The 23,350-nt window shown below is 44.0% G+C and overlaps 1 protein-coding gene across 1 annotated transcript in view; it reads right to left on the minus strand.

Moving 5' to 3' along the window:
* The window catches only part of Appl (amyloid-beta-like protein), a 39,947-nt gene that overhangs the window by 10,882 nt on the left and 5,715 nt on the right, over positions 1 to 23,350 (minus strand). The window contains exons 2-5 of the mRNA XM_075691705.1: positions 17,591 to 17,788; positions 15,212 to 15,593; positions 6,349 to 6,557; positions 5,715 to 5,978 (exon numbers count right to left, since the gene is read on the minus strand). Of these exons, the coding sequence (XP_075547820.1) occupies positions 5,715 to 5,978; positions 6,349 to 6,557; positions 15,212 to 15,593; positions 17,591 to 17,788 (1,053 nt within the window). The remainder of the gene's footprint in view (positions 1 to 5,714; positions 5,979 to 6,348; positions 6,558 to 15,211; positions 15,594 to 17,590; positions 17,789 to 23,350) is intronic.

Here is a 23,350-nt window from a genome sequence, read left to right on the forward strand (position 1 = left end):
AAATTGCGCTGTAGCTCCACCCCCCGTCGAGCACCGCGCGCTGCTGCTGACGCTGACGATGCGAGCGGAGACTGGAAACCGCGGCTTAGTGACGTCAACACTGGTGTACCGCTCCTTCGCAGTCTCCGCGACCGTGCCTGACCGGGCTTATTTCTGCGTGCGTGCCGTCCTAATCTGCTTCGCTCGACCCTACATTCCTTTGTTTATGTGTATATAGGAGTGGTAGTTGACGTGCGCAGCATCAGTTGAACTTGTAGGCCGATCATGCCGGCGTTCTGTGCAGCCTACGCTTGCACGAACACCAGCGGCCGCGACAATGTTTCGATGTTCCATTAGTTCCTGCAAGACAAGAAGCTTTCAGCTAAGTGGGAGGCTGCTGTGAAGCGAAACAACTTCAAGCACTCAAGAACAACAGTGTTGTGCTCTAACCACTTCCGTGACGATTACTACCGGAGTTTATCAATAATGCGTGCTTTGGGTTCTCCTAAAAGAAAAGATACGCATGCTGAACAGAAGGTGCATGTTTATTGCCCACGCTTGACGCAGGTTTCATCGCCAAGCGCCGCGAATTTTCTATTCGCACGTGTGTTGTGAAACAGCCTGCATGCAGCTACCATAACGCAGTGCAAGAGTAAAGTTTGCATGTGTTGGAAAGCCTGCTCACACCAGGACGCTGCGCTCCCCCTTCTCTCGCACACATAGAGAAACCGACCATCTCACGTAGCTGACGGAATTCGCCGGTTACGAGTAGCTTGCGGATGGCGCGCTGATGAAGGCTCTATACTACACGTGCTACAACAGCCGGTAAACTTTTCCCGCGTTTAAACCGTCTGTGTAGATTGCCGACAGCTTTGGGGCAACACACAAATGCCGAAGATCGCATCACTGCTTACGCTCTACGAGGAGGCATGCAGGAACATAACACTACAGTTGTTTGCCCGGAAATGTACTCACTGCAACGCTGAATGCAGCTTAGCGAAAAACATACTCGTCAAAGAACATTTCCAACACAAGGAGATGCTAACACTTCGCCTTTGTTCACGTGGAAAGCAGTGCTTGCATCAGCATTTTTTGCTTCTTGGAGAGGCCGGCTCTTCGCACTCGGCTCGTACATGTAGGGAGTAAAGTATAAACCCTTTACAAGTGATCTTGCACGCGACAAGCGAGGCGATGTCTGTCGCGTTCACTCGTCACCTGCAAGCCGAACTCCACGCGAGCGACGGCTTTGAGCGACGACTTCCCGGTATGAGGGGAGCACTATACGCGCCGAAACTAGCGTGACGCATGATTTATCAATTTAAGCTGATGTATTTTACTGAAGAAGGAGCATAAAATATTTCTGAAGGTCTTGCACTAGGTTCTTATTTTTGCACGTGTAAAATTCTATAGTTTGCTCGTTCCGTGCGACAAACAGTAGTATTTGAGGTGTGTACATCCAGTTTTGGCTTCGCAGTATTGGCTAGTCGCTCATAGCATTTCCAGGCGACCAGCGACGAGTTCTAGATTTCTAGAAACGAGCGACCGAGCGACAACACCGAGCGATCTGCTCAAGCGACGGCCCGTCATCGTCGCGCGCAAAATCGCTCTCGTGGAGTTTGGACTTAACGCTGAACTCTTCAGAGAAACACAAGCTCTCGAAATTTTCCATGACCGTCTCAGCAAAACACCACCAAACTACCTTGAACCTTGCTTCGTGTGTAGTGGCAGCAGTCGATTCGGACGAACACCATTGTTGACATCACGAGGCGCCCGACCAATCACAGGCGAAAACGAGGCACGCGAGCTGGGCGTGTCTGCTGCTGCACTTTTCGTCGAAATAAAATATGTTTGCGCTTTCTTTCGCTCAATTTCGATGCGATACTCGAATTCAGAGGGTTGAAAACCACGACGTACTGCTCTTCACTCATTTTTTCTGGAAAAGCTTTCAGCTTCCCTTTAAGTTCCCGCACCTGGGGGCTGTGACGTCTTGGATTTTGATGGCATCTTCTAGGGCCTACTGATTATATATAGGAGTACAGATTGACTACATCATGTTCTAAAGGAACCAAATGTTTAGCATGGCAAGTTTCGGGAACCTTTATTCAGCCAACGCGGCCCTAATGCGAAAACACACTTTGGAATCCCTGACGTCACGCTGACGTACCGGCGCTGGGGTTCTGGCGCGAAATTCAAATACTGATACTTGGACCTTCATTTTCTCATCTAATAATCAAACTATTTTTTTGAAATGACTGCCTGCAGGGTTCTCAAACAGTGCTTCATTAGTCTAAACTGATTTATTGTTTTGCTTTAGTGTCCCTTTAACCCTTTCAGAGTCGATTTTTTTTATTGCAGATTCCAATTCTTCTGAGGGACTTATTTTGAAAACAATTTGCCGTAATTTTTCTAGAGTGACTGTACAGTGACAAAAAAAATATTTCGCGTTGGTATATAGTCGAACCCGGCTATACCGAACTAAAAAAAAAAAAGAAAAAAAAGAAAAAAACGCCTATCAGTTCGATATAGAGCATAATTCGATATAAGCCTGCTAAATAATTGGATGTCATAAAAGCACATACCATTTTTAATATCACTTTATTGATGGAATTAGCTTAGTTTCGCATGAAATAGTCCTGCATTTTCTTCCGCTTGGGCAATTTCGCTGCCAGCGACGCACGCACTTCTCCACATTGTCTAAGGAGTCGGAGCAGCTGAGGCCGCAACCTTCCGCATTCGCGCAAAATCACCAGACTAGTGCGAGCGCACAAATCACTTCGGAGGACGTGGGCAAAGCACCGTCATTGTGCCCAATTTCACTTGTGCTCGGTACGATGTCGGCAATGTAGTATTCGTTTTCGGGCTCTCCTGTGGTCGCGACACCAGCATTTGTGCTCATGAACTCGTCCACCGTTGATTCGTCAACAGCTTCTGGAAATTCTGACAGCTCGCTCTAAACTTCGGCAACACCGGCAACAGCTTTGTTGCATTCATCAGAATTTACAGTTATCACTGAGCACGCGGAAGCCGGCACGGCTGAAGCAATTTCGCATGAACCACTCGTACACGGTCATGCGTACACGTCGTGCGCCATGGGCACCGGGTCGCGAGTTTGGCCGCTTTAGCCTTAATCTCCCCTTACTCTTCAAGATCGTGCTGAGAGTGCTCCTCGGAATCTTGCATGCTGCGCGGACATCCGACTTGTCACCGTGTTCAACCCGATTTATGATTTCGAGCTTCACGACGAAAGGTGAATTCTGCCGTTTCACCACGGCAACAGTGCGGGAGAAGGCCCACAAGACGCACACACAATGAACCGGAAAAGCAGCGAGACAACTCGCACTTTCGCCATCTTGCACGAGGAGGGCACAAGAGCCTCTGATTTGCTGTCTGAGCAAGCGCTGCGGGCGGGCCAGGATCATTTTTTGCAGGGGGGTGCCAACGGCTCGCTCAACGCAGCGCAGTCACGGCAAGGAGAGCGGTTGAATGGAGCTGCGCCGCCGGGTTTCCCCGCCACCACGAGGGAAAGCCAACTTCTGGGGGCATTTTTCCGCACCTTGACGTTCCAAACGGGAGTCACGGCTATTTTTGTTCAATGTAAGCGGAATTTTTGATATATATACTCATTGTAACTACACCTTGTCCAGAAATTGTTCGATATAGTCAGGTTCGACTGTATATGAACTCTTTATTCATGAATAACAATAAAAAAGGAAATAAACTTATAAGAATTAATTTTATGCTTTGTTATAATTCAAGGCTTAGAATATGTGCACACGAGAATATTTCGCAAGTCTCAAATGTTCCTGCTCTTACGCTAATATTTACATCCATAGCCTAATCGAACTGTGTAGGTCAGTACACCCAAGAAAACTATGTGGTTGTGTGCCCGTCAAAAAAGCAAAACGTGTGACAAACATCTGCTAATCTTCATCTTATCGCCAATCAGAGGCAATTAGATATCGCAAGTATCCAAAAAAAAAAGGAAACGCACGCAAGGCGGCACCCTTCCTATGCTCACCCCTGTGAGCACTAAACAGGCGAGAAACAGGCGGCCGCCCTTTAAGCAATTAGGAACGAGATAGCCATCAGTTTTGTGAATGCAAGAAGCCGAAACCGCCCGCAGAACAAAACCCAAACCGCCGCCCGCCCGCGCCTGCGCGAGCGGTAGTAATAGACACGCCGGAGCAAACTAGCTCTAAAACAAACCATGCAACGAAAACCGAGAGAGGGAGGCACGAGAAAAAAATTCCCTGTATTCCCACATAGTGGCAGCACATGCCAGGAAAGAAAAAAAATTAGGAAATTGCAAGCTTTTTAAATGTACAAGCGGCACCGTAAATATATGGCACTGACCATTTTGGACTTGTTCACGGCGCCGTATATTTATGTCATTGACGCTGAAAGGGTTAAGAAAATGCCTAATAATGCCCCGCCATCACTTGGAGATGAACAGATTTGCTTGGATTTGCACAAGAGTGAAGTCTCCGTATGCAGTCGACAAGAGCGTCACTGCGTTGGTGATATCCCTTGGCAGAGATCGCCATGGAGATCAAAGAAGCAAGCGAGGTTTCTTCGCACCACTTGGCTCACGTGAAGGCACAGGAGGTGGTGCAGATCCCACAAACGTGAAGCCGCATGAACACACACAAAGATGAAGTCTCTGACACATGAAGAAATAATCTTCATAAAATGTATCCATTCACGCATATTACATCTTCTAGTGAAGTTTACTCACCTACAATGCATGACCAAGTGAAGAAAAGCAAGAACAGATGACAAACTGCTTCAAAGCAAGCGTGAATCTTGACGTCTGTCCAACTTTAGCGGCGCGCTGATACTTTTTACGTATCACATAATTGTACATGCAATAACAAGTTCTCATAGTTGAACAAAACATGCTTTTGTGTAATAATAAAGCTAAAACAGTTTTTTACGTGCTGTTTTAGTAGAAAATTAATCGTTGTGACAGACGGAATGGTGCTTGCCTGGCTCTCCAAGAACGATGCCAATCTGAAGTCGCCATATACCAGCATTCCCATGCATACCACAGTGCAGCAGCGCCAGATTTCCCTCTATGTAATATAGCGAGAAACTCTATGGGTAGCATGGCTCAAAACGAGCAATTTAATCTGGAAAATCGAACTGTGGCAACTAAATTTGTCCGAAAAATTGGTTGCGGAAATGCATTAGCTCTGTGGGAACCCTGACGATGCATTTATGGTTGCATTGGGCAGACTTTAATAAAGGTCCTGCAGGACGCACGTCAACGCGCAGTGGGTGTCTCCCATGCAGGGAACGACAGGGAGCACCTGGCGGCCGCTGCGTGAGCCTGTTGGATGGCCCATTGCTGGTCTTGAAGGAGCGGGCTTCGTAGGCTCTTCTCCCACTTGTCCGAGGTAAAGCCGGGCGGAGAGTTTCTACACTCCCAGAGCATGTGTGCGAGTGTCGCCGTGACCCCACATGAGGGGCACGGATCGTCTGGGTAGACATCAGGGTAGATGATGTGTAATGTGGTGGGGTAGGTCCGGAATATCCAACAAGTCTGAATTTTTGGAGTTCAAAAAATCCGTTGGCTACTGTATGTTTAGTGACAGCTGGCACTCCTTCTTTTCCAAAACGAAAAAGAAGAAAGGGGGACATTGTCTTTGCAGCACTGTCTTTAAATAAAGGCCCAACACATTTAAAGCGGGCCGCGTGATCAAGCACACTGGACTGCGCCAGCAGTGCCGACTCACCTTTGGTGGTTTCTCCTGCAGTGCGTGGTGGTAGCAATCAAGGGCTGCCTTCTTGCGCCGGTTAAGAGTAGTGAGCACACGCTGCCTGTGCATCGCTGCGAGGCGGTGCCGCTCAGCCGACCCCTCGGCTTCCAGCGCCTGCACAGTCTTCTGGAATCGTGCGCTCATCTTACGCCGAAACTCCTCTGCGCCCTTTGGGTCCCGTGCCTTCATTGCCTGGTAGTGCTGTTCCAACTCGCTCCACTCACGCATCACCCGTGTCACCTGCATCACATTGTAGAGTTAAGTTTCAAGTTACGGGGCTTTTCATCCCACTGCTGTACAACAAAGCACTGCATGTGGAGTCAATGAAGGCCCAATATTTCGGGAAAGTGGGTGCAGTTCAAGTGCTACTCAGGAGAAGTGTTTGCAATATCTTGCCTGTCCTAAAAGGGGGGTTAACAATGTTTAGTAAAAGATCCCGATCTCCAGTGCCTTCTCTTGTTGCAGCTCTTCACGAGCAAAACTTACCACGCTGGCTCACATCCCTTTATTTAACAACTAAACACAGTCACTGCTAGCATCTGATATTGTTTAAGAGCCTAGCTGACAAATCACACAGAGGGCCAAACTATGTCAGTGCTGGGCCGCTGACCTGGGCCCGGTGGCTCTCCTGGAGGCTGTGCTGTGCTGCACGGAATGCTGCATGCTCGTGTCGGCTGTCATAACGGCTAAGGTATTGCTCCACTGGTCCCTCAGTGGTTGTTGTGGTCGTAGTGGTTGAAGTAGTCGTAGTACCATCATCATCGTCATCCTCGTCACTGTAGTCGTCATCGTAGTCATCCTCACCAGAAGTGTCCTTGCCTGCAACACAATGCAACATACATTAGCATAGCTGCATCGGGTATGGGATGACACCTTTTTTAAAGAGCAATGCACACTACTACTGAGTTTTCCAACTCAATATTAGCTTTGGATTTGGTTTTGTCCATTTCTCCTTGCTTGCTGTTCACCATGTCGGCTTCAACTGTGTGTTCTTAAGGGTAAAATTTTTTGAACATGGCATTCTTGGTTGCTATAAGATACTGTTATGAACATTTGAGCCTAGTACAGTAGACATCCGTTAATTTTGCATTTAATTCGAACCCACAGTGAAGGTCTCAGCCGGTGCCCAGGCATTTCTACAGGCCAACATACATTATTTCGATCCTAAAATTGAAATTCGCCGGACAATTCAAACTTGACCAGTCAGCACACACGCACCTGAGCCCTATGGTGACCCCAATAATAACCCCTTTAGTGGCATCTGTCTTGGCGGAGCTTAAGGCATAGTGAATTCATTGCACACACGTCATCTCCTGTCGAAAATGCCTATTTCTGGCTCGCCCTAGGAATATTTTCAAGCAAACGAAAGCTCACAATGTCTGATTACGGTAATTCACTGACTCTAACATCAGTCTTTCTTTCTTCAAGGAAATTAGGACGAAAATTGGCTGAGAGGTGCAATTGGAAACGAGACCAAACCGCCTTCGCGACATTCATACACTTTGCTGCATAACATGACTGCACTGCGGCGATGCTGACTTTACGAAATTAACTGCCATTCTAAAAATTTGGATGCACATTCGATTTCTACTTTTAGGAGCCTTAATGTAATTTCTACGTTAGTTTTCTATTTTGAACACACATAAATGGGTTGTGTATTTGATTTGGGGGTGCTTTAGACTAAGGGAAAATACTGTAAATGAATCTGCAGCGCATCTTGTAATTTTTTCACTTGTTTAATTCAACCCATCGGATAAATGAATCAATTTTGTCTGTCCTGTCAGAGTCAAATGAACAGAAGTCAACCGTACTGTCATTACTTTCAGTAGGAAGAGTACACCGTTGTTCAAAAAATCAACATGTTCTTTGCTTCAACTATTCAGAACGCAGCCACTTTTCATGCCTACTAACATGATAGCCTATGGCCAGATTAATTTCAATGTTACGACTAAGCAGTGTATCTGGCAAAACCAAAAGTAAAGCAATCAGGTTACTGATGGGTGGTAGTGCGATCTGGCGGTGTAGACTGAAATCACTAATGATATGTTACTATGGCTTTTGACAATCACTTCGGTGCAGCAACAGTGCTTTTGAGTCAAATGGGAATTACAAAAAAGGACACGAAGGGCATGAACGTGTGGCAGCAACTGCGCTTCATAGCTGATAACTCTGTTCATACTAAGCACATCCAAAACATTGTTTTAAAATATTTAATATATCTTGCCATACCTTTAATAAAAGCTGTTGCAGGGACCATTTAACCCGCTGAGGGTCAATGACGTAAATATACGGCACCGCGAACAAGTCCAAAATGGTCGATAGCATATATTTACGGCGCCGTCTGTACGTTTAAAACTAGCGCCAATTTCCTAACTTTTCCTTTTCTGGCATGTGCTGCCACTATGTGGGAATATAGGGAATTTTTTTCTCGCGCCTCCCTTTCTCGGTTTTTCGTTGCACGGTTTGTTTTAGAGCTAGTTTGCTCTGGCGCGTCTATATACTATTGCTCGCGCATTGGCGCGTGGGCGGGCGGCGGTTTAAGTTTTGTTCCGCAGGCGGTTTCGACTTCTTGTGCTCGCAAAACTGATGGCTGTCTCGTTACTAATCGGTCAAAGGGCGACCGCCTGTTTCTCGCTCATTTAGTGCTCACATAGGTACACACAGGAAGGATGCCGCCGTGCATGCATTTCCTTTTCTTTTCTTTTATTGGAGACCTGCGAAAACTAATTGGCTTTGGTTGGCTATAAGATGAAGATTAGCGGAAGTTTGTCACACGTTTTGCTTTTTTGACGGACACACAAACACACAGTTTTCTTGAGTGCGCTCACCTACGCAGTTTGATTGCGCTACGAACGTAAATATGTAGGAGCAGGAACATTTGACAGTTGTGATATATTCTCGTGTGTGCATTTTCTAAGCCTTATGTGTATAACAATGCATCAAATTTTAAATTCTTACAAGTTTATATCCTTTTTTTATTGCTGTTATTCATTAATACACGGTACATACGTGCCAACGCAAAATATTTTTTTTTTCACTTTATGGTCAACCTAGAAAATAAATTACAGTAAATTTTTTTCGAAACGGGTCCCTCAGAAGAATTGGAATCTGCAATAAAAAAAAATCAACCCTGGGCAGTTGCATATGGCTAAAAAAATCGACCCTCAAAGGATTAATGGATAAAAGATATCAGTTCTTTATAGATACTGAGTCAGATTATGTCGGCACACTCTGCTGGCATCACAGTTGTTTACCAGAAGTGACACGCCAGTTTGCACTTAACTAGTGGCTAACTAACAAGTGTTAGTTGGAAAGCACAATGGAAAAAACCCAGTGCATAGTTCAGAGCTCTGGGCAGAATCCATGGACTGCCAGTAGTCAGGTTGCTTGACACTTCTGCATTTCGCTACATTGTGAATACAGTCAAACCTCGTTACAATGAAGTCACAGCAGTCACTAAAATCACTCGGTTATATCCGATATTTATTATAAAAGTGGGCACTAATATTGATGAAAAGACAAAAAAATAATTCAAGCTTGTGTCTACATTAGGGAAACACAAGCATAACACACCATGTGTTGGCATTGCAAGCTACCTGGCAAGAGCAGTATTCGTGGTTGTTCACTTTCGGAGATAAAATCACTTATGCAACATTTTGCGCAACTGACTCATCGGTGTAGACAGTGTCCTGCTGGCATTGTGCCAAGCACGTTGTCCGACATGAATTGCAAGCTGCCGCACCACTTTTATCGCTGAGATCGACCACTCAGTGCCTTGTGGCCGATTCCTGAGCTAACAGCTATGATAATTAATGCCAATCCGATGATGGAAGCCCAACAAAACTCATGCTTCCCCGACAACAGATCAATTGCATGCAAGCACTGCACTGCACAACACGTGAACGCTAGCTCACCTGCAAATATGGGTGAGCAAATATTTGAAAATTCCTAATACTGAATATTATATTCTTAATAATCGCACATGAAAACTAGGTATTCAAAGATTTTTGAATGGTCGATTGGATATGTATATTCGAGACAAATCGAATATATTGCTGGCTGTGTGGGAGGAAACATGGTTCTCAGCGTTTATCTTTACCTAACCTAAGAAAGTATGTCTGATTTGTGCAGAATTTCGTGCTAATTTCAAGCTGCTGGCAAAATTTCGCCTGTAAAACATGGTTAGCCGCTGGACGTCTAAGCATTGCAGGAAAGCCGGCCTCTCAGTAGTAGGGGCCCGGGTTTGCGAGCAGCAGAGGCACACACTTTTGCCAGTTCCACCACCAATCCTGAGTTTATTGCTTTACAGCAAATACAATGAGTGACGACTGGTACAGGGTCAAATGCCTTCGAGCTTACGGGAAACTGATGCGGTATAATAAGGCGCAGGTTGATGAGAACAGACAACTAGCAGAGATTATTAAATTTTCCAATGCAAACATAAGCCAAATACACAATATTTTAGTATAACGGCTTACTAGTTTAATATTTTTACCAATGACAATGTAGTTGCAATGTTTGAACATGTTAAACCAGTTTCCTAATAAATGCATGAGCATATAATTATTCGATATTCGACGCTAAATGTTCATATTCCATTCGTATTCGAAAATTTTGATATTTGCACATCCCGACTGCAAATGTTAATTTATTTAAAAAAAACATAAAAGAGGTGTAATTGCAGTTGCTGAATATTGAAGGCGTATCGTGGTAATGAGCATCATATGCTGGAGCTATGCTTTGCTAGACGTGTTCAATGGTAAGCGACGACAAAGCTACCAGTACGAACACCACTTCCCGTGATTCATGCAATAAAATGCGGCGCGCATTGGTCAGTGATACGATCACTTTCTGAGATTTCGCTTGACTTCCATGATTCGGCAGTGCCTCTCCAGAATGGCTCTCTCTCTCTCTCTCTCTCTCGAAACATGTCTTGAACTGTGAGTGAGCAAATATTCGCTTTGCTATATTATATTGCATTGGATCTTATACTGTCTGTTTCATGATTGCCGTAGGTTGGCCCAATAACATAAAGCTTGGCCATCCAAATTCATTATATCCATTAATCACTACAGCAAAATCTCAATATAACAAATACCCTGGGACCGCCAAAAATCGTTCGTTATATTGAAATACTGTTGTAATGAAAAACTTGCGATTATAAGCCAGTGGTCAAACCTAGGAATGAAAATGACGTACCTTGGCAGTAGACGCGTGTGCAGACAAGCATACTCTCAAAAATGTTTCACTCCCTTCAAAGCTGCTTCATTTTAAGAAATCAGTGATTTTCTTCAGGCGCGTGCAGCATGCACGACCGATTAGGAGTGCGTCTACTTCTTCCACTTTGCACAATCGGTTACATCACTGCATCGAGCGATAAAAGTGCGGACTTCGTTCATGTGCACTAAAACATCAATGTTCGACACAATTTCATATTCTGTGTTCCGTGACCCACAGTCGTCTTCCTTCGGGTCGTCATCATCAATGGAGACGTCGTGAATGCAGTTAACAATCTATTCGGTCATCAGGTTCGCTGCCGTTAGTGCTGCGCTGTCACTCTCCATTTAGTCGTCGAAGGAAGAGACGGCATGCAGCAGTTCCGCAACCTCGGTCCACAGGTCTCCTGGGCTGTTGTCGGTCGCCTCCAGGTCATCTTCAAGCTGCACAGGCGCACTAACAAGCCCTGCTTTTCGCCAACAGTTGCTAATGGTGGACGCCTCCAAGTTCCACCAAGCTCCTGCTAGCATTCCCGCTGCCTGACGAGTAGTGATTGCATTTGGCTGCTTTAGGCAAAGGTTGATAGTCAACTGCTGCACAAGGTGCTTACGAAATTCTGCTTTCATACTCTTTATAATGCCTTGGTCCAGGGGCTACAGCAAGGACGTGTTGTTTGGCAGTAGAAACTCCAAGCGAACGTATGTCTAGCGAACATTCACAATGTGAGCAGAGCAGTTGTCCACAACCAGTAGAATTCTTCAGTCATCCCTCCTCATTTGGTCGTCGAGTTTTATGAGCCACTCGGAAAAGACTTCTCTGGTTATCCAGGCTTTTTTGTTGGCATGGTAGTCATACGGTAAGGACATGACGTTTTTCATGCAGCGAGGCTTCGAGTACTTGCCAACGACGAGCAGTTTAATTTTCTTCGTGCTTGTTGCATTGCAGCAGAGCAGGACTGTCACGCAAAGATGCGACCTATTCCCTCCTTTACACTGCTGCACATTGCTGCTGCACATTGAAGTGCATCGCCCGGTCTGGCAGGAGCTGATAAAACCATGTGGTCTCATCCGCGTTGAAAATATCGTCTTCAGAGTACGATCACTGCGCCAGGAATCCGCACCTTCTCTGTCAGCAGCCTTTCGCTTGACCGAGACTAGCTGTCAAGTTATTCCGATCCTTTGGCGGAAATGAAAAAGCCAAACCACACTGGCGTCGAACCCTGTTATTTCAAGTGCATCAGCAAATTTGGGGGCTTTTTTTTTTTTCTTGGAGCATTGGGCTAGACATAGGAACGTTTTGCAGTCTGGCATCTTTGAACCATGTGAGAACAGCTTGGTCCACATATTGAATGTTTCCCAGTGGCAGCCACTTCCTCATACGAGCGAGTTGCGATTCCCGGTGAAGCTTGACAATCTTGTCTCGGTCTTTCAAAATGGTCATGACCGTCAGTGGGGCAATGCCACGCTGTCTGCACATGTCGATTTGCTTTTTCCCTGCGTCGATTTCCTGCAATACATCTAATTTGTCCTGCAGCGAAAACTGCTTTTGCTTCTTGGCAAAAGCAGTTGCTTTCGTAGTTGCTTGGCTTTGACTTCATTGTTGGATCTTGCACGAACATCACCAAACCTTTGTCTTGAAGTTCTTGGTGAAATTTGTGGTGAAGCAGTTGGGACTCAACATGGTGATGATGATAGCTATTGCACTCGGTTTCTGTTTCACGCGAGATTTGTGGCGCTGTTACTTTTAGCCAAATTCGTAACCCTGGTGTCCCTCAGTTATAAAGGGGAAAATAAACTACGTTTGTTATTCTGAAATATGCACTGTATTGAAATTTGTAGTTCTGAAATATTTTTACATTGAAAATATAGGCAATCTGGCGGGAATTTTTAAAATATTCATAAATTCAATAAATTCATTAATGTGGGGTTCATAGTACAGTAAAACCTCGTTAAACCGTACCCGCTTAAACAGTAGTTTCGTTTTAAAAGTAGTAAAGTCAAATCCCCGACTCAGCGGCCATTGAACATAATGTGTTTCGTATCCGCATAAACCGTACCAGCTTACTGCGTACGCATCGGTTAAAACGTAGCGTTTGAACTTTTCGTCGCGCAAACTCGGCGCTGCGCCGTCTCCATCGGGCGGCCCGGCAGAACAACACGCCTCAGAGATCGGAACAACGGCCTCCAAGCGCCCTGTGCGTTTGCGCGTGAAGCCACATCAACATCAACATCATTTCGACACGGTGCCAGAGAGCTTATGGCGTCGTGCAAGCGAGGACTCGCGTCGTTCCGAAGCTTGGATAAAAAAGACGCCGGGTGCTCAGCATAGAAGAAAAATTAGACATCGTCCGTGCTATCGAACGTGACACGAAGAAGTGGCCGCTGACACGCAACAGGGATCTGCTGTTGACTACAGTGTGTGGCATTTGGAATGCGAAGAAGTTGCTCGGCAGCGCTGCTGCGACCGCGAAGATATGTCGGCTACGAGGTTCGACTTTTCGCCATCGTTGCCTCTGTTGTTGCCGAAGTGTCGACTAGCGACAGTGACGAGGACGACACGGAAAGCGATAGCACGGGCGATTCAGGCCCGACAGTGGCATAAGCTGCGCGTTGCGTCAGCCTCATGAATGCAGTCGTCGCGACGACAATAGGGGCGCGATAACGTAACTATTCCAAATGAAAATTATTCCAAACTCCGGCACCCGTAATGAAAAAGGCGCCCCCGGGACTTCTGCAGCACTACTGCGCATGTGCACGGTGAATACGTAACGCCAACGAGGAATCTGCCATGCGAGTGTTTGCCGAGAAGAGGGGGCTGGCTGAAAAGCGGGCACGCAGCCTCAGTAAGTTTGAGGCCGCTGTCGTCGGCGTGCTAGGCCGCCGCGACATCAAACGAAAATAACGCTTTTGTCGCGCGAAGTGAATAAATACTGCATGTTTTTTCCCCTTTCATCGCACTCTGTCCGAGTTCCGTTTTCGACAGGTAAGTGGGCGATCTCATGCTATTCGGTTAAACAGTACTACCGTTTAGTACGTACCTTTCTCGAGCTCCGACCAACTACGGTTTAACGAGGTTTCACTGTAATGAGATTTGACTGTATATTATATTGGGAGTCGACTAGGTGCATCATGCTGTACAATGGAGAACCGAAAACAAAATTAAAAAGCAAACATAAATTTAACAACTTTAATTGAACTTAAGTGCAAGAATGGGCAAAAATAACAACAACCTTTCTTGGCTGCTGACCAAACAAAATGCAATAAAACTCACATTCTATATCTGAATTTTATTTACTTTTCTTTTAAATGTTCTTTTTTACAGCTTCAAAATTCCCTTAAAGAAAACATTTCTTTTCCCCAGTTCGTTGATTGTAAATACAGAATTTTGCATTTAAGTGAATACTTCCAAGACAAGGTTATAAAACTCATGTGACACAAAAGTTTAAAGACCACGACAGCAGCAATAATTCACAATTTCTTCCAGCACAGCCATGCAATGTAGAATTGTGATAGTGCATTTAATCTCTAGAACATGAACGTGCCAGTTGAACCTCTTGATTTCAATGCGCATGCTCGGGCTGTGAAAAATACCCTTTTTCTTTTCACTTTATGTGGCATCTGTAGTCTCCAAGCTATTTGCCTCAATTGTGCACGAATGGCCAAGAAAATGGACAGAGGAACAGTAGAAGCTGTAGCTCAATTACAGCAAGCTACAGTCTTTGTCACATACAGGTTGCAGGTTTGCCTCCCACCAGTAGCAAACGTTCCCTTTTGTGCCTCTTTCATTTTTCGTTATACTTAATAAGACAACCCGCTGCGGTGGTTTAGTGGCTATCGCGTAATGCTGCTAAACACACGGTTGTAGGATCAAATCCCAGCTGCGGCAGCTGCATTTTGATAGGGGTGAAATGCAACAATGCATGTGATTGGGTGCGCTTCTAAGCACCTCAGGTGTTCAAAATTAATTTGGAGTTCCCCACTACAGCATGCTCCATAATAAGATAATGATTTCGGCGCGTAGAACTCTAGAATTTAGTTTTAATCCTTAATAAGAGTGTGAAATGTACCGCAAGTTTAACCTTTATTTATAATTATTCTATGGTTGCATAAAAACTATAATAATAAAGTAATTCACTTACTCTAAACTTTCCCTGGCTTCACTGTCTGCTTTACATGGTCGTTACTCAATATTGAGTGCCTAAGTTTCCCTTACTGAAAACATTGTGAAACAGCAGTGACACACTTGAGCACACACACCTTGCGAGTCCCTGTCGGACGATGGCGATGAGGCAGGTGGGCAGCAGACAAATTCGACCCCAGAGAAGATGTCAACGCCGCAGGGCAGCAGCATGGCGAAGCTGCGCAGGCGCATGGCGCGTCCGCGGCAGCTCTGCGCTGCCGTGCGGTTCCACTCGTCAAAGCTCTGGCACACACTCTGGTTGTGTATGTGGTCGAAGAGGCAGTGCTCGGGCACCAGCAGGGCATCACTCTGGAAGTCGCCTTCGAGGCACCTGTAGGGCTTCACCCAGTGCACGCTGCCCTCGCCACTGGAGCAGTGCTGGCCGGCCTTGCACCAGCCGTCAAGGCGGTAGTAGCGGCTCGACTCCACTATGTTGCGGATGTCCCGCTTGGGGTACACCTGAGAGGTTGAATCCTAGTTTGAGGCCTCACTTTGGCTGAACTGGTAACAAATGAGTAGCACATAGTGCTGAGCCAATCTTAGCAAAGCTAGTAATTGTGTAGTTTTCTTGTTAGCTACCACTAAAAATCCCCTAAGCATACAACATGCGCACTTGCTGACTGGCGTATAATGATGTTAAGTCAAAATGGAGCTATGTAGCTGCTCCTCCAGCTTATGCTGTGACTGTGCTGCGTGTGCAGCGAACGCCTGTGACTTTCTTTCTTTTGTACAATTTTGGTATCACAAACGTCTACTTTTGTGATACTTTTTGTGATGCATCCACTTGTATTTCGGACAAAAATATTTTGCTCAGGTCCTGCTTTTTATCTACGCTATATGAAATTAGGCTTCTTGAATGGCCCGAAATTTAGTTGCAGTTGGCTTTTAACCTCCACAAATTAACAGACTAATTACGTGGTATAAGTCACTGAGGATAATAATATGACAGTCAACTGCAAGTCTACAAACCACAGAATTTAAGAAAGGCCCAAATGTCTCCACAACGCTGTAACAAAAAGCCTGGTATTCGGATTTCAAGCCTGTACAATAGTTGTATAAGTTGTATATGTGAACAACACAACACATTGTCGTATGGTTTTACTGGCTATGCCCACAAGCTGCTTAAAAATTCAACGTTTTATCAGATTTCACAATATGTAAACTTCCATAGTTGGATTTTACTTCATAAGAGAGCTCAAGTGTGTAACAGAAGGAACCTGCATTTACTACAAAAGATGTGACAATCATCTATAGTTCCCACCATTCACACCAGTCATTAAATTTAGTGTGCTATCAAGTGCATTAATCAGTTCGAGTACATTATCTATGCATATTTTCATTCCCAATAATGTTTCATATTTTGGTGCCTTACTTCTCTTTCTTGATTCAAAGTATTATTTGGCTACATTTTTCTTAATGCTAATACTTGTACTGCTAAGATATACTAATATCAAAATTTATCAATGCTACAGTTATAAGAACATACTGTGAAATTTATTTCTTGATGAGTACCAAACTGGACGTTTAGTAACACAGTATGGCATGCAGAAATGTAGCCGTGCTTTTTCAGACAAGCTTCTTTTCATAACAAATATTTGCACGACAGGGTACAGACCTGGTCAAGTCTTTCCAAGCTTTTTGTGTATTCATGCAGCATTGTATATACTGCGAACGCAATGCTGAAACTGTGGAAATGAAAACAATTGGACATGCATTCAGATGACCATGCAGCTATGCCAAAGATGGTAAGTGGCAAATGCCTTTGCGGTGGCACAGAGGCCCTTCTCCAAGTGAAATAAACCAACACAAAGTCATTAAGATATATGAACAACCTCCCAACTTAATAAACAACTTAGGTTATTTATGGCCATGAGTCTCGTATTTAACTCAACTGTTTTTCTTATCTACCACCCATTGAGCAGAACCTGCAGATGAGCATCAGCACCACAGATGGTGTCCAGAACATGTTTCACCCATGCTTCAAGAGGCCGTCATCTAGTCAAGTGTTTTTGAGTAGAATTTTAACCAACCATGCCTTTGATTATGTAAATGCAACTGACCAAATTTGACTTTTTCTGCGAGTCTAAGCTTGAAAGCTGCATGTTCCACTGGTCAAACAATGAGCAGCGACATTGCAGTGCACCAAAAGCACAGCCTTCAGCATTATCGCATGACATGCTGTTGCAACAATGGAACACTAATCTCAAAACCTACGCAGAACTTTTGTCGCAGTGATAAGATATGCAGTAGAATGCTTAATAAAAGTATAATGCCTGTGTATTACTTCCTGATCTGTTCTACTAATATGGCTGAGCTATGGCACCACCAATGCAGAGCCTTCCCCACGTTTCTTTCTTCCAAGAGCCAAATGCTTCCCATTACTGAACATCATCCATTCCTTGTTTCATCATAGCTGCCAGGCCTTAAGCCGTTCCTCATGGTATCAGCTCACCCACCTTTCGGCAGTACTCGAGGATGCTGAGCTTCTCTCGGGTGCAGACTGCTTTAGGGTCAGGATCCGAGACCCAGCGCTGGTTTTCACTCAGGTACTGGTTGCTGAGTCGCCCGTGGCCACACAGCAGAGCCACCATTGGCTGAAAGTGGCCCACATCCGGCTCTACACTTGAACCAGATGCTGCTGCTGACGCTGATGCCTGACAAGAGACATGCAACGAACACTTGTTCAGAGCACAGCTGTGCACTACCAAAAGTGCAGCTCAGACTGATATGGGAAGGTCACAACTCAACTTGATAACGATGCAGTAGTTTAAGCTTTCTTCAAATGTCACTGTTTATTTTTCAGTGGACATTTCAGAACCACATCAGCCTGGTTACAGGAAAGCGGAAGCTGCAATTGTGATTCAGTCTACTTAGCCTCCTGCCATGCTCTACGGAAGAGCACACCAATGTGCAGCATGGTAGTTTTTATGCTCTTGCGCAGAGTATTATTCTGCTGTATGAACGTGCATACTGAGACACACATGCTGTGACTCGTGCATTCACTGTGACAAACTTCAATAATTCATTCAGAATTTACAAGTCTAGCTACACTTGGTCAATTCTGACGTAGTAACTTGAACGCGGTAAAAACAAAATTGAGATGCGAAATTCAACTTCTTTAAATGATGACAGCTTCAGGACATGATGCTTCATTGCTACCAAGGTTTGGGCACAAGAACTTAGAAAGAAACATTCAGTTTTAAAGCGTATTTTTCTCGAATAATCAGTGAGTCCTCTCCATCAATCAAATGTTGGCAATATTTTGCAAGAGAACATGCAATTCAATGATTTTATCCCAATAGATGTTTTATCTAAGGAGGTGTCTCCAGTACTTGCTTGAAAAATATGTACGACTTGAGGGACTGGAATGTTGAAGCCTAGAATAAACTTAGAGTTATTCAATTTAGATTAGCAGGCTCAGAAATAATGCAAGTTTGTAAGAAGATGTTTTCAAAAAAATCAGCCTGGTCAATTACTCAAGAGAGCTAAACATACTTAAATAGCCTGTTGTGAAGTGCTGCATGCCTGATAAAATTCAACATAAAGCCAACAGATTACAAAAAAGTACATATCCTCAGTCAATTATAAAACTACCAGCTCTGCTTGAAAGGTACAAACCAATTCAAAGACATACGGTTACTATAATGTCACTCACTAAGGCAAATTTATTTGCAGATATGATGCACTTGTTTAACTTGTTTACAGTAAATTGGGGAAAGTTCATTCTTATAAATAGTATTTACACTCGCCCTGTAAATAACCACAAAAATGGTACCCACGACAAACATTAGTCTGAAGTGACCATCAGTCTAAATGTTTTGCAATGAAAGATTGTTGAATGCTAAATAGTTTATCTTTCAAAAATAGCTGTGAACTTAAGGACTGCATAAATCTAAACAAATTAAATTCTCACTGTATTGTCATCTTAATTTTACTTGTAAAAAAAATCGGGCCCAAACAATATTAACGGTAGATGTTAAACAGTACAATAATGTACCTAAGTGAGTTGAAATGGTCGAAGAAGTCACAAGTTTGGTTATATTTGTTGCCTTTTTGGCTAAAGATTCAGTACCTGCTAATTTTACACCGCAACACAAAGTAGCAGACATGTGCACGCCTTGCTGCGGTCGCTGAATTATTCCGCCAAACAGAATGAAAAATGTTGCTGAGCGATCTTGCAACACTAGTGTCTTTTCAGGTTTTCTTCAGTCTCACGAGAATTTCAAATTGTCACATTTTAACAGAAGTTTGCGCCTACGCTCTTCAGAGATTCATGTCTTTCAAATGTAATGAATGTTTATATATAAAAAAGAAAACAATAGCAAACACTCTCTGAAGATGGGTTCTGAGGGCAGGGATTCTGTACTGTAGCTTTCTAAAAAATTCAAGTTGATATTCATTCCTAATTTCAGCTACAATACTTAAGGCATACAATTAGCGTTAAATATGCAAGAAGTCTGCATAGGCAAGAAAGCAGCATTTTCATGCAGTATGCCACAAAAATGTATATAAGCTATTCAAACAACTTTACAGTTTTGGAGAAAACACACAAAGATCAATCATTACCACAAGCTGCATAGATTATAGACTCAGCAACAAGAAAAGTGGCTTTGAGAGGCAAAAAAAAAAAAAAAAATTTATAAAGATCATGAAAACAAAATATATTCAAGCAATCATGTTCTGTTGACGTATGAACAAGACTAGAGGAAACCAAGGGGCTGATTTTTGTTGAAGTGTAGAAAATGATGAAGTGTAGAAATTATAAGCTCAAGGGAAATGAAATTGGACCAAGAAACAACTTGCCGCCAGTGGGATCCAAACCCACAACTTCCACAATACAGTAAACCCTCAGTTGTACGAACATCAGTTTATCGAATATTTCAGAATAACGAACTTTTTAAAAATCCCTGGCAGTTTTCTTATAGATTCTATGCAATTTCGGAACAGTCAATATTTCAGTTTAACAAACTCGCTCAGAGGACCAAGGCTTATTTTTACGATCAGAACCGATGCCTGCCTTCATCAAACCGCCGCTCCAGCGGCAATGTAACGTCGCTAGCACTACAGCGCCCCTGGGGCAAAATGGCGGCATGGAAAACGAACGGCAATGAGGCAGGGCCTCCGAGATCGCCCACGCAAAACGAGCAAGCATTTAATCTCGGAGGCCATTAACCTAGTAACATCGCTGGCTTACAACGCCGCCAGAACAAAGCGGCGATCTGTCACACCACAAACCACGTGGTGTGTGTTTTTTTCCGACCGGCTAGTCGTGGCATGGTCATCGTCTCTTTCGAAAAAGAGGCGAAGAAGACAAAGAAGAGATGAAGAAGAGGCAACTGCTGAGCCAGTTTCAAGCCCTATAACTCTAGCGGAGGTTGTAGGGTACACTGGAAAGTTGAGAGACTTTGTGTTCCAACAGCAAGCTAGTTTTGTTGTTACTTTGTTGTTACAGAGGAAGTAACAGTTTTGTTACTTCCTGTGCTTTAAAAGTACAAGTGCAGAAGAAGATTACAGATTTTTTTTTTCTAAGTGAGAAAGGCAGCATTATAACTGTTATGAACCTTGTACTTGTTGATAAGTACAAATTCCATTTCACACATTTCTAACACTATGGATGTCATGTGTTTTGCTCCATGAATTGCACTTCAAACTTTTGACTCTGTATGCCATGTCTTATGTTGGTCTAGTGAATATTCAGTTTAGTGAACTTTCAGTTAAGTGAACTATTTCCTTCGGTCCCTTGAAGTTCACTCAAGTGAGAGTTCACTGTACTTGTATAATGGCAAGTTAGTTATTACTGAATTGAAAAGGGGAAACTTTTATGCACATGAATGCCTCGCATGAATGTCTTTGACATTAATATGTGACTAGACTCTGACCAGATTATGTATAAAAAGGTGTGTTACAATGAAACTTGCAATGAAAAGGGACAGAGAAAATGACTGCCTATTATGTAACACACCACCTAACCTTTCTCCGAACAAGTTGTTTCTACAAACAAAGCAGTCAGAATTAAATACCTAATGTTAAGAGTTCAGTAAATTACGAATATCAAGTTTTTCTTGAAAAGAGCGAATAAAAATTATATTCTTTGCAGTAGCCATTACATATGTGAAAAAAGAAACGTCATTTCACTGAACTTTTCCTAAAATACTCTGCCATCTCTAAAATAATATTTTTAAATTCTACAGCTTGGTTTCTGATCAAGAACATGGAGGTTTCACTAAATACAGTAAGTCAAAATGGCGACCATAGCTGTCAAATGATATGAATGAGGGACCATCCGGGTGACCATTACGCTAGCACTTTCAAACACACCGATTTCTCCAACATTTTCTCGACCATTTTTATGAAAACTCCCTCGTAGTCTATCACTTTGGAAGTTCAAATGCAAGGAAAAGAAATGGTGGTTGATAGCATGTCAAGTTACTATGCCAGTTCATAATGTTCTACCACTACCACCAGTAAGCTGTAGGTAAATCAGACAGGATGCACTATTAGATTTAAAAAATGTGCACAGCTTGCACTAGAAGTGTAAGGCTGGAGTCAACAGTGGAGCTTGTGATCACCTAGCTTTTACATGACTTGCCTAAGTTCTTTGTAGGTTTTGCGAGGTTATGCTAGATCTTGCTAAGTTGTTGTTAGGCTTGGCTAAGTCGTTTCTGGGTTTTGCGAGGTTATGGTAGGCTTGGCTAAGTTGTTTCTAGGTTATGCTAGGTTTTGCTAAGTTGTTGTCTTGGCAAGCTTGATGCTGGAAGTTTTTGAGCAGTCTCACGCCGGGATCGCTTTCTCAGCGACGTCAAGCATTCAGGCACCGACTTTCGCGTTTCCTGCACTGAAACTCAGTGATACGAATCTTGACCGGGTGAGGTGGCTGTTCACCATAAGAATCAGGAAACGACGATGAAGACAGGCATCATGAGGATGAAGAAAAGTTGAAAAGAATGTGTTCACTTCATTGGTACATGGCTGTAACTTTATCTGAGTCCAAGCGGTTCCGATTAACACGGGGGCCAGGATGGCCTTAAATAACCCTTCCTTCCCTCATTGAGGAAATCCACTGGCCAATCACAAATGCCTAACCATTCAACACCTTTACAGCCCTTCACTGGTCTTCCACATGCTGCTCGGGTACGTTGCGCACCAGTCTTCATCGTGCCCCTCGGATACGTCGTGCACCGGTCTCATCGTACCCCTCGGACACGTGCACCTGTCTTCATTGTGTCACAATAGGAGGCAAACACCTGCCGTTGATGCTTTTCCACGGGAGTTCTCCACAAGGGCCCTGTCATCGATAAGTGGCCACTTCATGATGGTCAGGAGGGTGACGTTGCTACCTTGAAGCAAAGTGAATGATGAGGCGTGAACATGAACTGTGACAGCTGAATGTGCTGTCAACGTTCGCTTAGAAATATCATTTAGGGTTATATCAACACTCTGTAAGGCGTTTAGTAACTTCGGTACGCGAGGGCCACAATGTTATCGCCCTTGGACTTTATATGGAAGATGAGGGCGACGACGACAGCACGAATTCGCCTGCAGTGTCTCTATAATTGCTATCGCAATAATAGTATCCAGCAACTGAAGCATACCGTGGCCCATTACTTTCCGCAACAGAAGTAACAATATCGAACTTTCACCACGGGACAATTCGCTGTGCCGCAACAATGGCTTCTTATTTTCTTTTGTGAGGCGGGGGCACCAAAATGAAAAAAAAAGAAAGAAAATGCGAAGGAAAGCACGTTGGCCACCAAAGGAATATCGAAGAAAACGTGAGACACTTGGCCCACCTACACCGGCGAGACAAGGCTTTCTGAAGAGGTTGCGTTCAAGCGACCGCCTTGCAATCTGTTGAGTCCCCACATTGATGGCGGCAATCAAACATTGTTTCTTTTTCTCGTCTGCTAGCCAGAAAGCATCCAAAACTCTGCCAGGCAAAAATCTATTCACCCCGATTAAAACGAATGCGCACCTAAGTGTGCCGCGCAGTGGTCGGGGTAACACGTGAAAAATGCATGCACTCTGGTTGGCTCTGGCAGCCCACTCGTAGCGAGAACAAGAAAATTGAAGTGACTCAATGTGTGCTCGCGAATCGAAGTCAAAGTAGAAAAATAAATAAGAATGTGGTTACCTTTGCTGGCATTAGTGTCCTGACATGGATGCTTTGGCGCAGTTGAAAAAAAAATGGTATTCTTTCCTATGACATGACGGCACAA

The sequence above is a fragment of the Dermacentor variabilis genome, chromosome 5, assembly GCF_050947875.1.
Source record: "Dermacentor variabilis isolate Ectoservices chromosome 5, ASM5094787v1, whole genome shotgun sequence".
NCBI lineage: Eukaryota > Metazoa > Arthropoda > Arachnida > Ixodida > Ixodidae > Dermacentor > Dermacentor variabilis.